Below are 14,899 nucleotides of genomic sequence, written 5' to 3'. Positions count from 1 at the left end.
CCAGATATTGCTGGCACTGATCATGCTTCCAGTCACACACTCACAGGACAGGAACTAATCAATCACTCTCTTTTTAGTCACGAATGCTGAGGAGTCGTGCCTCTGTCAGGGGTTGTAATTCTCTCAGGAGCACGACAGAGGGGTTTGTGTTTGATCACTGTCTGTTCAAGGCATAGCAACAGCCAGTGTCCAATCAATTCCCCTGTTTGTGCCATAGTTGCACATCCTGTTCTTTGCTGCTCCCACAGTCCTTAGCCTGATACAGAGTTGTGATGTGGAGATGCCAGCATTGGACTGGCGTGGGCACAGTAAGAAGTCTCACAACACCAGGTTGTGCCTGTGCCCACCCCAGTCCAATGCTGGCATCTCCACATCATGGCTACTATTGACACCACAAACCGTCGGCTCAAAGCGGAGAGGATCTCCAAAAAGATCGCGCATATCGACATCATGTTTCTGCAAAGATGCAAGAAAGCAGACAAGGTCCTGAAAGGACGACAGATCACAAACCCACTCAAGTCGACCTACAACACAGACTACGCTGAGAGACTTTGCCATCGCACCTCTCTCACACTCCTCAACCACCTCGTACACGGGCGGCATGGTAGCACAGTGGTTAGCTCTGCTGCTTCACAGCTCCAGGGACCTGGGTTCAATTCCCGGCTTGGGTCACTGTCTGTGTGGAGTTTGCACATTCTCCTCGTGTCTGCGTGGGTTTCCTCCGGGTGCTCCGGTTTCCTCCCACAGTCCAAAGATGTGCGGGTTAGGTTGATTGGCCATGCTAAAATTGCCCTTCGTGTCCTGAGATGCGTAGGTTAGAGGGATTAGTGGGTAAATATGTAGGGATATGGGGATAGGGCCTAGATGGGATTGTGGTCGGTGCAGACTCGATGGGTTTCTATGATGATTTCTACACCAGGTCTACAGCAGACGCCACAATCTGGAAACCAAGAGAGAGTCCATATTCTCAACTTGCACTCAAGATGCAGCAGACCAGCTGCGAGATATTACCAAGCAGACGAGACAACGGAACTATACCACCTACATGCACACCAAGAACAGGAAACTTGAGAAACTCAGCATCACCACCAGCAGCAACCAAGCCTCCCCCGGTACCACAGTAGAAAACACGACAGGGAAGTCCATTGTCAACTTGTCAGACTACACCCTTCAACCAGACAAAATCAAAGTTCTCAGCCAAGGGCTCAATTTCTGCCCCACCACCAAAATGGACCCCATCGGTCTCGCGGCAGACACAGAGGAATTCGTCAGGGTTGGACTTTAACCTGGTGTTGTGAGACTTCTTACTGTGACACAGAGTTAGCTCATCAGGCTTTGTTGGTGCCTTTATGAATACCCATCATGCTCTACAATCTCTGGATCATACAGAACGACGAGGCTGCCACATCTTGTGAAATCTTGGCGTACCCAGGTACACATAGCACATGAGCATCACCTTGCCTCGGGAGTACAGAAATAAAGAGAGCTCATTGTTAAGGGGGGTTATTTTTAGATTATGTTCATTTGCTCTTCAGTCGCACTTGTGCTCAATTGTTACATCTCCAGTCTAATGCTGAGGCCCAATTAATTTCAGTAACTCAAGTGATTTATGACTGGATTTCATTTCTCTTCCATTGTATGGTCCCCAGATCCCGACGCTTCATCAAATTCTGCTGCCAGTTTTCTTTTGCAAGTCTTTCAAGCTCCCTGTGATTCAAAACCACTCGACCCAAGTCTTTTTAAACAAGCAAATCACATGGGTTGCAAATTGATTTAATTCCACAGAACCTGTCCCTGAATGTTCCTTGCAAACAAAAATCTTAATATAGAATCCCTTTCATTCCCCACGCCAATTTCCCACTTGCATGCCGACGGCAATGTACAGAACAACGTGGGTGTGAAGGCAACCCTGTCATTAGCTGTGCCTGTGCCAAGGCATCCTGGAGGGGCAGACAGGCAGGCCTGCTCAGAAACAGAAACAAAGCTTGGGAGGCAATAGCCTCAGCTGCCAGACAAGTCTCCTCAGGTGCAAGCAAAGAAAGGAACCGAAGGGGGAATGACGCAGTCTGCCTTTGGACTACGCACAGGGGGAACGTGAATACATCACATTCAGCGGAGGTGGTGACACAGCGATAAAGTCACTGGGCTAGTAATCCAGCGACGCAAAGCTAGGGACAAGGGTTCAACTCCCACCAGGAAGTTATGCTGTGGAGATGCCGACGCATAATTCTGCAATCTAAAGCGAGCCTCACTAATCATAGAACCCCTAAAGTGCAAAGAGGCCATTCGGCCCATCCAGTTTGCACTGATTGACAGTTTCTTACCCAGACCCTCACCTCATAACCCCACACATATACCATGATTAATCCACAAGATCCATCTAAGCTACTCATCTTGGGACACTGACGGGCAATTTAGCATGGCTAATCCATTTAACCAGCACATCTTTAGACTGTGGCAGCAAACCAGAGCACCCGGAGGAAACCCATGCAGACACGGGGAGAACGTGCAAACTCTACACAAACAGTAACCCAAGCCAGGAATTGAATCCAGGTCCCTGGTGCAGTGAAGCAGTAGTGGTAACCACTGTGCCACCGTGCTGCCTCTAATGGTGATCATGAAACTATCATTGATTGTTGTAAAAATCCATCTCATTCACTAATGTCCTTTGGGGAAGGAAATCTGCTGTCCTTAACCGGTCTGGTCTATGTGTGACACCAGAGCTACAGCAATGTAGTTGACTCTTAACTGCCCTCTAAAATGGCTGAGCGAGACACTGCGTTCAAGGATAATTAGGGATGGGCAACAAATACTGGCCTTGTCAGTGGTCTTGCCCCAATGTCATCAAAAAGATATTTTCTTTGGGTCCTAACCAATCAACTTATTGTCCAACATGCCACCCCTAACTCCAAGTTAATTCTGAAAACGCTTCCCTCTCTCGAGTGACTGCCCTTTCCGAGGAGGTTCACCAGATTGATTCCAGGGAGGAAAGGGTTGTCGTACGAGGAGCGGTTGAATACTTTGGGCTTGTACTCTCTGGAGTTCAGAAGAGTGAGACGGGATCTGATTGAGGTATATAAATTGTTGAAGGGGACTGATAAGGTGGATGTTGAACAGATGTTCCCTCATTGTGGGACAGTCGAGAACAAGAGGGCACAGAAACGGCAGCACGGTTAGCACTGCTGCCTCACAGCGCCAAGGAGCCGGGTTTGATTCCCGGCTTGGGTCACTGTCTGTGTGGAGTTTGCACATTCTCCCCGTGTCTGCGTGGGTTTCCTCCCACAGTCCAAAGATGTGCGGGTTAGGTGGATTGGCCATGCTAAATTGCCCCTTGGTGTCCAAAGATATGTGGGATAGGTGGATTGGCCATGCTAAATTGCCCCTTAGTGTCCAAAGATGTGCGGGTTAGGTGGATTGGCCATGCTAAATTGCCCCTTGGTGTAAGGGAGAATTAGCAAGGTAAATACATGGGGTTAGAGAGATTGGTCCTGGGTGGGATTGTTCTTGGTGCAGGCTCGATGGGGTTAATGGCCTCTTTCTGTACTGTGCTCAATTAGTTTTTAAAATCCTAAATTAATCTGTATTCAAATACTGATGGAAGTTACGATGACACATGGATAGAAGACTAAGGGAGCTGAGATTAATTGAGAAAAACTTTGAGGTAGCAGATTCCAAGTTGAAATCCTCAGAGAGAAAAATGATTGCAGTAGGAGATGACCTAATGAGTCTTAATCTTGTACCACACGCAGTGACCATGGTGACAGTGCACTGATGTGTGATGCAACTTGGGAAACAATTTTTGCAAGCGTCTTGCTCTCTTGTACAATTTTCCAAAAGCCTGGCAAAGTGTAACTGAGCAATATTGCAGAGTGAGATGTTGCAATTAGAGTTTATTTTTGCAAGCGCATATGGGTTCAGTTGAAAATGTCAAAGTCATTGGTCTTCTGAGGGTGGCTGGGCCCATCCCCTCACCCTCACAATTCTTCTAAGGAAGGCAATATGGTGATTTTGGCAAGGAGGGAGCATAGGAAATGGCCAATTCAGCCCTTTGAGCCAGCTCTGTCATTTACCATGAACATGGCTGATCTTGTCCTGGTCTCAACTCCACTTTCTTACCTGCTCCCTTTATCCCATCTTTCATCATCTATCTCTTTCTCAAATCTGCTGATTGGTTCTGCCTCCACTGCACGCTGGGGCAGTGAGTTCCGCAGATTCACAACCCTCTGAGAAGTAGTTTCTCCTCATCTCAGTTTTGAACCAACCTCTCCTCACTCTATATAGAATCCCTACAGTGTGGAAGGAGGCCATTCAGCCCATCAAGTCTGCACCGATCACAATCCCACCCAGAGCCTATCCCCATAACCCCATGCATTTACCCTAGCTAAATAAATAGAAAAGTGGTGCTTAAGGCCACAATCAATCAGCTGTGATATTATTGAATGGCTCAATAACTGAATAACCTATTGATGCGCCTATTTCTTATGATGCTGATCTTATAGACGTGGCATAGGGTGGCGCAGTGGTTAGCACTGCTGCCTGACAGCACCAGAGACCCGGGTTCGATTCCGGCCTCGGGTCACTGTCTGTGTGGAGTTTGCACATTCCCCCCATGTCTGAGTGGGTTTCCTCCGGGTGCTCCGGTTTCCTCCCACAGTCCAAAGATGCGTAGGTTAGGCAGATTGGCCATGCTAAATTGCCTCTTAATGACCAAAGATGTGTAAATTAGGTGGATTGGCCATGCTAAATTGCCTCTTAGTGGCCAAAGATGTGCAGGTCAGGGGCTTTGGCCATGAAAAATTGCCCCTTAGTGTCCAAATATGTGTAGGTTAGGTGGTTTGGCTATGCTAAATTTTCCCCTTTTAGCCAAAGATGTTCAGGTTAAGTGGATTGGCTATGTTAAATTGCTCCTTAGTGACCCAAGATGTGCAGGTTAGGTGGATTGGCCGTGCCAAATTGCCCCTTAGTGTCCAAGGATGTGTAGGTTAGATGGATTGGCCATGGTAAGCGTATGGGGTTAGGGAATAGGGAGAGGGCCTGGGTAAGATACTCTGTCAGAGAGTCGGTGCAGATTCAATGGGCCGAATGGCCTCTTCTGCACTGCAGGGATATGATGAGCAAAATCAGAAGCAAGGTAAAATGGTGTGATCTTGTAAGCTGGCACAGGCACCTTCACTGCCATCTTTGGAAACTAAATTCCATCGATGGGAAATCCCAGTAGATCAGCAAGTGCATACAAATGAGTCTGTGCAGTGGCTAGAACATCGGTTCCTTCATCTTTTAACAAAGTGAATACATTCTGAGCTGCTTCACATTTGAAAAAGCCCCAAAAGCAGAAGACGCCACTCGTAATAAATACAAAGCAGTGACATACTTGTAATCCACCTAAAGCCAGTTAATATCAATCGCAGATTATTCGTAAATAAAGCTGCAGCCATTAATACTCCACAGAGCTTCATCACAGAATTATTAGCCACTCAAGCCAACCACAATCCCAACGTAAAGCACAACAAAAATTCCAACGGAATTAAATGCCAGGGAAATTATTTAGGATCAGTAAATGAATGAGGTGGTGAGGGGGGCGGGGGGGGGGGGGGTGGTGGTTCAAATCTCATTGGAAAAACACTGCTGAAGAACCTAGGCTTCTGAAGTAATGGCTTGCAACTATTTTCAGATGTCTATTATTATGCTGTACACAGACACACGACAAGAATGCAATCTACTGAGTTTTGATTCACAGAACATCCTTCAGAAACATCACCTATTAAAGATCACATTAGCAGGTCAAGGGGAGGGAGGGAGGGAGGGAGGGAGGGAGGGAGGGAGGGAGGGGGGGGGGAGAGATTGTTTGAGGCAGAGTTCAGAAATGTATGCAATTCTGGATCTGGAACATGCGATTTGACCCAAAGCAGCACCGCCACACAATTATTACAAAAATGATGAGAACGGATTTTAAAAAAAAAATACAGCATATCAAAAATCTAATTACCAGCTCGGTATTTGGCTTGCTAAATGCTGCTCACACACAACAACCGGTACAAATAAAATAAGTCAGCAATAAACACTGACAGAACCAAGTTCGTGGAGCAGAATCCCCAAAAAGAGGGTGCTGGGGATGACGGGGGAAAAGGGGGTTGAGAAGGTGGCAGTGTCACCTACAATAACACGATAACGTCCTGACGAGTGCAAAGCAAAAAGCTTCAACAAAACAAAATCTCTTTTCAGCAATACTCAAGTTCCGTACCACCAAATGACCATTAATACAATTCCTGTCCAACCCTCTGAAGACTGACTGCAAATGTTTGGACTCCAAAAATTAGCCACTGATTTGTTCCACTGTCTTTTGCACCCCCTTATCCCCCCCCCCACACACAAGAAAAAATGAAGCAAGCAGGTTCAGTGAAAACGCACCCACCCAATGCTGGACAACTCCAAGCTACACTGCAGCCCCATTTCTTTTTCTCTCCTTCTGATTTTCTGCATAGAAAAAGCTGTTGCTTTCTCTTGTGGAGAGTGCAACTTGTCAGCTTGGGATGCTGCCATCACCCTCCCAACCGATGCCCCCCACCAAACCCTTTCCCCATTGCCCCACAACCCCTCCCCCCACAGCCCCTATCCCCAAATCCTTTCCCTTTCTGCCCCAAACCCTTTCCCCATACACTTTTACCCCCACAACCCTTTCGCTTTGCCCCTTTCCATATCCCCCAAACTCCTTCCCTTTGCCTCTTTTCCCTATCCCAAGTGCTTTCCCTTTCTCCCTTTTCCCCCAAACCCTCTCCCTTACCCTATTTCCCTGTTCCCAAATGCTTTCTCGTCCCCTCTTTCCCCCATCCCCAAACCCTTCCCCTATGCCCCCTTTCCCTTCCCCCCCAACCCACTTCTCCCAAACTCCTTCCTTTTCCCCAAACCCTTTTCCCCATTCTCAAATGCTGTACCTTTCCCCAAACCCTTCCCCTATGCCCCCTTTCCCTTCCCCCCAACCCACTTCTCCCAAACTCCTTCCTTTTCCCAAACCCTTTTCCCCATTTCCCTATTCTCAAATGCTTTCCCTTTCCCCAATCCTTCCCCTGTGCCCCCTTTTCCTCCCCCCCCCCCCCAAAGCCGCCACTTCTCCCAAACCCCTTCCCTTTTCCCCTTTCTCCCAAACCCCATCCCTTGGCCACATGCCGCTGGATTCAATGCTTTTCTGCAAGCTGCAAGGGCATCTGAAGGGAAGGACTGCGCCCCTCTGCAGCCGGCCATCCGGAACGCAGTGTGCCCGCCCGGGGTGCCGCCAGGTGCCCCTTTTGGGGGACACACACACAGGGAGTGGGGGGCTCGGGGGAAGGCATGGGGGGAGGGACACGCTCTCACCTTCCGACAGCTCCAGTTCCAGCTCGGCCAGCTTCACCTTCACATCGCGGGGAAGGCTGGCGGTTTCCATGCCGGCCATGGATGCCGATCCCTCTCCTCACTCACTATCCCGCCCGGCTGCTTCTTCTCCCTCACGCTGCTGCTCTCCTCCTCCTCTTGCTCCGACTCGGCGCTGCCATGGCGCCAGTGCGCCGCCCCGACAGCCCTGCCGCCTCCCCCCTGGTTCACATTCACTGAGAGAAAAGCCGCCCGTGACAGCCCCACCCCCCCCTACACTATCCCCCTCAGGCAGCGCGCAGGCGCCAACCGTCCCACTGTCAATCACAGCCCGACCATGCCCCCTCTCCCTGTCAATCACACACTGGCCCCGCCCCCTCTCAACGCCAACACAGCGTACCGCCTCGCTGTCAATCACAGATCGACCGCGCCCTTCCCCATGTCAATCATTCATTGGCGCCGCCCCCTCCCAACTGTCGACCACACGCTGGTACCGCCCAGCTGTCAATCACAAACTGACCACGCCCGTCCCCATCAACCACACACCAGCTCCGCCCTCAATCACACACTGGCACCTCCCAGCTGTCAATCACAAACCGATCACGCCCCCTGTCAATCACATACCGGCTCCGCCCCCTCTCCACTGTCGACCACACACTGGCACCGCCTAACCGTCAATCACATACCAACCACGCCCCCTGTCAATCACAAACTAGCTCCGCGTCCCACCACTGTCGACCACACCGCTGTCTCCGCCTCGCTGTCATCCACAGCCTAGCAACGCTCATCTGTCAATCAAACGCTGGCACCGCCCCTGTTCTTCCTAGCAACCACACGGTGGCGCCACCCGCCTGTCATTCAAACCTTGGTACCGCCCATCTGTCAATCACACACTGTCCCCGCCCCCCGTCAATCACACGCGGAGCTGCTGTCAGAGACGTCCACTAGCGCCCCTCCAGACGGTGGAGGCGCGAGCCGCACAGCTGCCAATCAAACGATGGCGCCGCCCCCCCGTCAATCACATCGAGAGCCGACGCCCAGCTGTCAATGACAAGCCGCACGGTGGCGCAGTGGTTAGCGCTGCTGCCTTACAATGATGTCCCTTACAATGCCAGGGACCCGGGTTCGATTCCCGGCTTGGGTCACTGTCTGCACTTTCTCCCCGTGTCTGCGTGGGTTTCCTCCAGGTGCTCCCACAGTCTAAAGATGTGCATATTAGGTGGAGTTACAGGAACTGAGTACAATGCGAGCCAGTGCAAACCCAATGGGCTGAATGGCCTTGTTCTGTACTGTAGGGATTCTAAGCTAGGCACTGCCCACCCTCGATCTGCTGACATACCGAGGCCCCCCCCCCCCCCCCGGAAAAGGCCCTTCCCCCGCTGCACTGCTTTTCATTTGTTGGTCCTGCATTTCTCACCATCCCATTGGTCCACCAAGAAGTGCCGCCGTACCCAATCACTGGCGGAGCAGCTGGATGATTGGTGCAGTGTGGGCCCTCACTTGGGGGTGAAGTGGGAGCAGTGCAGAGAAAACAAACGGGAGGCGGACGGAATAGGGCAACACACCGGGATTCCCAACCTGGGAAACAGGCCACGCACCGGGATTCCCACCCTGGGAAAGGGGCCACGCACCGGGATTCCCACCCTGGGAAATGGGACACGCACCGGGATTCTCACCCTGGGAAACGGGAGGCGGACGGAATAGGGCAACACACCGGGATTCCCACCCTGGGGAACAGGCCACGCACCGGGATTCCCACTCTGGGAAATGGGCCACGCACTGGGATTCCCATCCTGGGAAAGGGGCCACGCACCGGGATCCTGGGAAATGAGCCACGTGCCGGGATCCTGGGAAATGAGCCACGTGCCGGGATCCTGGGAAATGGGCCACACACTGGGATTCCCATCCTGGGAAAGGGGCCACGCACCGGGATCCTGGGAAATGAGCCACGTGCCGGGATTCCCACCCTGGGCATTGGGCCACATGCTGGATTCCCACCCACCCTGGGAATTGGGCCACGTGCCGGGATTTAAAGTGCTCATCTAAATGCTTCCCAAATGTTGTGAGGGTTCCCATCGTCAACACCACTCCCCCACCCCCCGCCCCCCCACCACCCCCTCAGGCATTGAGTTCCAGATTCTCACCACCCTCTGGGTGAAAAAGGTTTTCCTTAAATCCCCTATAAATCTCCTGCTCTTTACCTTAAATCTATGTCCCCCCCACCACAATGTACGAGGAGGGTGAATTTGAATTGGTCTCTGGCTGGAAGGTATCAAACCTGAGAAGAGAAATAGAACATTCTGGAAACTCCCGGTGTGTCAGTTATCACCTGTGAAAGGAAACAGGAAATACCTGAAACACACAGCAGGTCAAGCTAACATCTGGTTAGGGAGCTTGAGGGTGGGCTCCAGAATCAAGTGTCAAACCTCTCACAAATCAAGACCAATATGTACCTGCCGCCACCCTGTCCCGATCCCCACAAAACTGGACCCATTGTCCAGAACTGAACTTTAGAATCATAGAATCCCTCCAGTGGAGGAGTAGGTCATTCATAAGAACATAAGAACTAGGAGCAGGAGTAGGCCATCTGGCCCCTCGAGCCTGCTCCGCCATTCAATAAGATCATGGCTGATCTTTTCGTGGACTCAGCTCCACTTATCCGCCCGCTCACCACAACCCTTAATTATTCAAAGATCTATCTATCCTTGCCTTAAAAACATTCAATGAGGTAGCCTCAACTGCTTCACTGGGCAGGGAATTCCACAGATTCACAACCCTTTGGGTGAAGAAGTTCCTCCTCAACTCAGTCCTAAATCTGCTCCCCCTTATTTTGAGGCCATGCCCCCTAGTTCTAGTTTCACCCGCCAGTGGAAACAACTTCCCTGCTTCTATCTTATCGATTCCCTTCATAATTTTATATGTTTCTATAAGATCCCCCCTCATTCTTCTGAATTCCAATGAGTATAGCCCCAGTCTACACAGTCTCTCCTCATAAGGCAACCCCCTCAACTCCAGAATCAATCTAGTGAATCTCCTCTGCACCCCCTCCAGTGCCAGTACATCCTTTTTCAAGTAAGGAGACCAAAACTGTACACAGTACTCCAGGTGTGGCCTCACCAGCACCTTAAACAGCTGCAACATAACCTCGCTGTTTTTAAACTCTAGCAATGAAGGACAAAATTCAATTTGCCTTCTTAATTACCTGCTGCACCTGCAAACCAACTTTTGTGATTCTTGCACAAGGACACCCAGGTCCCTCTGCACAGCAGCATGCTGCAATTTTTTACCATTTAAATAATAGTCCATTTTGCTGTTATTCCTACCAAAATGGATGACTTCACATTTACCAACATTGTACTCCATCTGCCAGACCCTCGCCCACTCACTTAGACTATCTATATCCCTTTGCAGACTTTCAGCGTCCTCTGCACATTTTGCTCTACCACTAACCTTAGTGTCATCTGCGAATTTGACACACTACACTTGGTCCCCAACTCCAAATCATCTCTGTAAATTGTAAACAATTGCTGTCCCAACACTGACCCCTGAGGCAAACCACTAGTCACTGATCGCCAATCAGAAAAACACCCATTTACCCCCACTCTTAGCTTTCTGTTAGTTAACCAATCCTCTATCCATGCTAATACATTATCCGTAACACCGTGCACCTTTATCTTATGCAGCAGCCTTTTGTGCAGCACCTTGTCAAATGCCTTCCGGAAATCCAGATACACCACATCCGCCAGTTGTCCACCGCCATTTAGCCTATTGAGCCCACACCAACAACAATACCACTCAGGCCATATCCCCATAACCCCATGTATTTATGCTGCTAATCCTCCTGATAATAAGGACAATTTAGCATGGCCAATCCACCTAACCTACACAACTTTAGAGTGTGGGGTGAAACCGGAGCACCTGGAGGAAACCCAGACACTGGGTTTCACTGTGTGGAGTTTGCACGTTCTCCCCGTGTCTGCGTGGGTTTCCTCCGGGTGATTTGGTTTCCTCCCACAGTCCAAAGATGTGCAGGTTAGGTTGATTGGCCATGCTAAATTGCCCCTTAGTGTCAGGGGGATTAGCGGGGTAAATATATGGGGTTACAGGGATAGGGTCTGGGTGGGATCATTGTCAGTGCATGCTCCATGGGCCAAATGGCCTCCTTCTGCACTGTAGGGATTCTATGATCTATGACATATTTCTTGCCAGGGTTCTTTCTGTACATTGTCACCATTTTATTTTCTGTTAACAGGATATGGCTTCCAGGGCAACAAAACCAACCCATGCCAAACTTCCGATACTGTATTGGCCATTTTGGGTGGCAGGGTGACACAGTGGTTAGCTCTGCTGCCTCACAGCTCCAGGGATCCGGGTTTGATTTCCAGCTTGGGTCACTGTCTGTGTGGAGTCTGCATGTTCTCCCCGTGTCTGCGTGGGTTTCCTCCGGGTGCTCCAGTTTCCTCCCACAGTCTGAAAGACGTGCTGGTTAGGGTGCATTGGCCATGCTAAATTCTCCCTCAGTGTACCCGAACAGGAGCTGGAGTGTGATGACTAGGGGAATTTCACAGTAATTTCATTGCCGTGTTAATGTAAGCCTACTAATAAAAAATAAAATATATACCCTAGGCTGGAATTGAAGCCAGGTCCCTGGTGCAGTGAGGCAACAGTGCTAACCACTATGCCACCATGCCACCCACTGAGCAAGCTCCACACAGTCGCCCCAACCCCGGTCCCTGTGATGCAGCAATGCTAACCACCGTGTCACCCTTAAATAGGCCAGGATTGTCCAACCTAGCCTGGGGCTGGGATTCTCCGGTGCCACAGCAGTGAATGAGGATTTGGCTAGGCGCCAAATTCTCCGTTCTTGCTGGGAGCGGGGGTGGGGCGTACGGGATTGGAGAATTACAGCCATAATCCTTCACTATAATTTTCAAATCAGTGGTTCTCATTGAAATACATAAACCAAGTTCATGGAGTTTGAGTCTGAACGAGAATCCAATATTACCAGGAGTAAGGATCCACTTTCCATGTATTCTAAACGCGTGGTGATGGAACCAACACTACTGATGTGGTATGAAAGTGTAGTTATTCTTCACGCTGCCTGATAGTTAAACTATAATATCCTAACAATGTCGTGGAACATTAAATTGGAATGGCAAACATATGCCAGCAATTTTAACTGGCTTAAGCCTTCAGCGTCTGCAGTCAATGATTGGCTGAACATAATCTCTAACTGGTTTCTAATATGTCTAAAACAGCAAACCATTTTGTATCTAGATCAAAAGATTAAAGATGAACCAGACTCAAAACGTTGGCTCTATTCTCCCTCCACAGATGCTGTGAGACTTGCTGAGATTTTCCAGCATTTTCTGCTTTTCTTGGAATCCCTACAGTTCAGAAAGAGGCCACTCGGCCCATTGAGTCTGCACTGACAACAATCCCACCCAGGCGCTATTCCCATAACCCCTCACATCTACCCCGCTAATCCCGCTAACCTACGCATCCCACGACACTAAGGGGCAATTTAGCATGCCCAATCCACCTAATCCAGACATCTTTGAACACTAAGGGGCAATTTAGCATGGCCAATGCACCTAACCTGCACATCTTTGAATACTAAGGAGCAATTTGGCATGGCCAATGCACCTAACCTGCACATCTTTGAATACTAAGGAGCAATTTGGCATGGCCAATCAACCTAACCCGCACATCGTTGGACTGTGGGAGGAAACCGGAGCACCCGGAGGAAACCCACTGCATACACAGGGAGAACATGCAAACTCCACACAGACAGTGACCCAAAGCTGGAACTGAACCCGATCCCTGGCGCTGTGAGGCAGCAGTGCTAACCACTGTGCCACGGTGCCACCCTTGCGAAGATTGATCAGATCTATATGAAGATGAAGATAATGTAAAAGAATAACATTTCTGCACTGGTCGGGATTTAGGTTGAGTTGTACAAACGCATTGTTAGAAATAGTGGAAGGGGAGAAATGGACTGGAATAAAGGAACAAACTTGTTTCAAAATCCTGGATCTCCCTCCCTAACAGCCCTGTGGACGTACCTATGTCTGCTTTCTTGCATGTTTGTAGAAACTTGATGTCTGTGTCGATATGTGCGATCTTCTTGGAGATCCTCTCCACTTGGAGCCGGCAGTTTGCGGTGTCGATGGTAGTCATGATGTGGAGATGCCGGCGTTGGACTGGGGTAAACACAGTAAGAGTTTTAACAACACCAGGTTAAAGTCCAACAGGTTTATTTGGTAGGATCCACTTTCCATGTATTCTAAACGCGTGGTGATGGAACCAACACTACTGATGTGGTATGAAAGTGTAGTTATTCTTCACGCTGCCTGATAGTTAAACTATAATATCCTAACAATGTCGTGGAACATTAAATTGGAATGGCAAACATATATCAGCAATCTTAACTGGCTTAAGCCTTCAGCGTCTGCAGTCAATGATTGGCTGAACATAATCTCATGTCTAAAACAGCAAACCATTTTGTACCTAGATCAAAAGATTAAAGATGAAGGGTGATCCAGACTCGAAACGTTGGATCCCTCTATTCCCATCCTATTCATTCAAATAAACCTGTTGGACTTTAACCTGGCGTTGTTAAAACCCTTACTGTGTTCACCCCGGTCCAACGCCGGCATCTCCACATCACGTACCTATGCTACATGGACTGCAGCAGTTCAATTAGGGATGGGCAAGAAATGCTGGCCTAGCCAGCGACACCCACATCCCGTCAACAAGCTCAAAAGGAAATTACGCGGCTCATTTTTCATTGCCAAGTTACCCCAAGCACTGCACAACCAGCAAATTACTTATGGAGCACAGTTCCTGTTCTGTGGACACATTGCTTCACAGCCAAGCCTGAGGCTGAGGTGATGTACCAACCGGCTCAAGAACAGCTTCTTCCCTGCTGCTATCAGACTTTTGAATGGACCCATCACGCATTAAGCTGATCTTTCTCTACACCCTAGCTATGACTGTAACACTACATTCTGCACTCTCTCCTTTCCTTCTCTATGAACGGTATGCTTTGTCTGTATAGCGCGCAAGAAACAAGACTTTTCACTGTATACTAATGCATGTGACAATAATAAATCAAATCTAATCAAAGGGGAAGTGGGTTTTGATTTGATTTGATTTATTATTGTCACATGTATTAGCATACAGTGAAAAGTATTGTTTCTTGCGCACTATACAGACAAAACATTCCGTTCATAGAGAAGGAAAGGCTGCTTTGCTGAGGCAGCGGAAAATGTAGACAGAATCAATGGATGGGAGGCTGGTTTGCGTGATGGATTCACGACCTTTTGTAGTTTCTTGCGGTCTTGGGCAGAGCGGGAGCCATACCAAGCTGTGATACAACCAGAAAGAATGCCTTCTATGGTGTGTCCGTAAAAGTTGGTGAGAGTCATAGCTGACATGCCGAATTTCCTTCCTCTTCTGAGAAAGTAGAGGCATCGGTGGGCTTTCTGAACTATAGTGTCGGCATGGGGGGACCAGAACAGGTTGTTGGTGATCTGGACACCTAAAAACT

General features: G+C 49.3%; 1 protein-coding gene across 4 annotated transcripts in view; it reads right to left on the bottom strand.

The window, feature by feature from the left end:
* Positions 1 to 7,567, bottom strand: part of LOC144503902 (disco-interacting protein 2 homolog A-like) — a 304,026-nt gene extending 296,459 nt beyond the window's left edge. For all 4 annotated transcript variants that reach the window (XM_078228953.1, XM_078228954.1, XM_078228955.1 and 1 more), the window contains exon 1: positions 7,351 to 7,567. In XM_078228953.1, the coding sequence (XP_078085079.1) occupies positions 7,351 to 7,429 (79 nt within the window). In that variant the 5' untranslated portion in view covers positions 7,430 to 7,567. The remainder of the gene's footprint in view (positions 1 to 7,350) is intronic.
* Positions 7,568 to 14,899: the final 7,332 nt, after the last annotated feature.

Source organism: Mustelus asterias, chromosome 14, assembly GCF_964213995.1.
Source record: "Mustelus asterias chromosome 14, sMusAst1.hap1.1, whole genome shotgun sequence".
NCBI lineage: Eukaryota > Metazoa > Chordata > Chondrichthyes > Carcharhiniformes > Triakidae > Mustelus > Mustelus asterias.
This window is presented reverse-complemented; position numbering and strand designations above follow the sequence as displayed.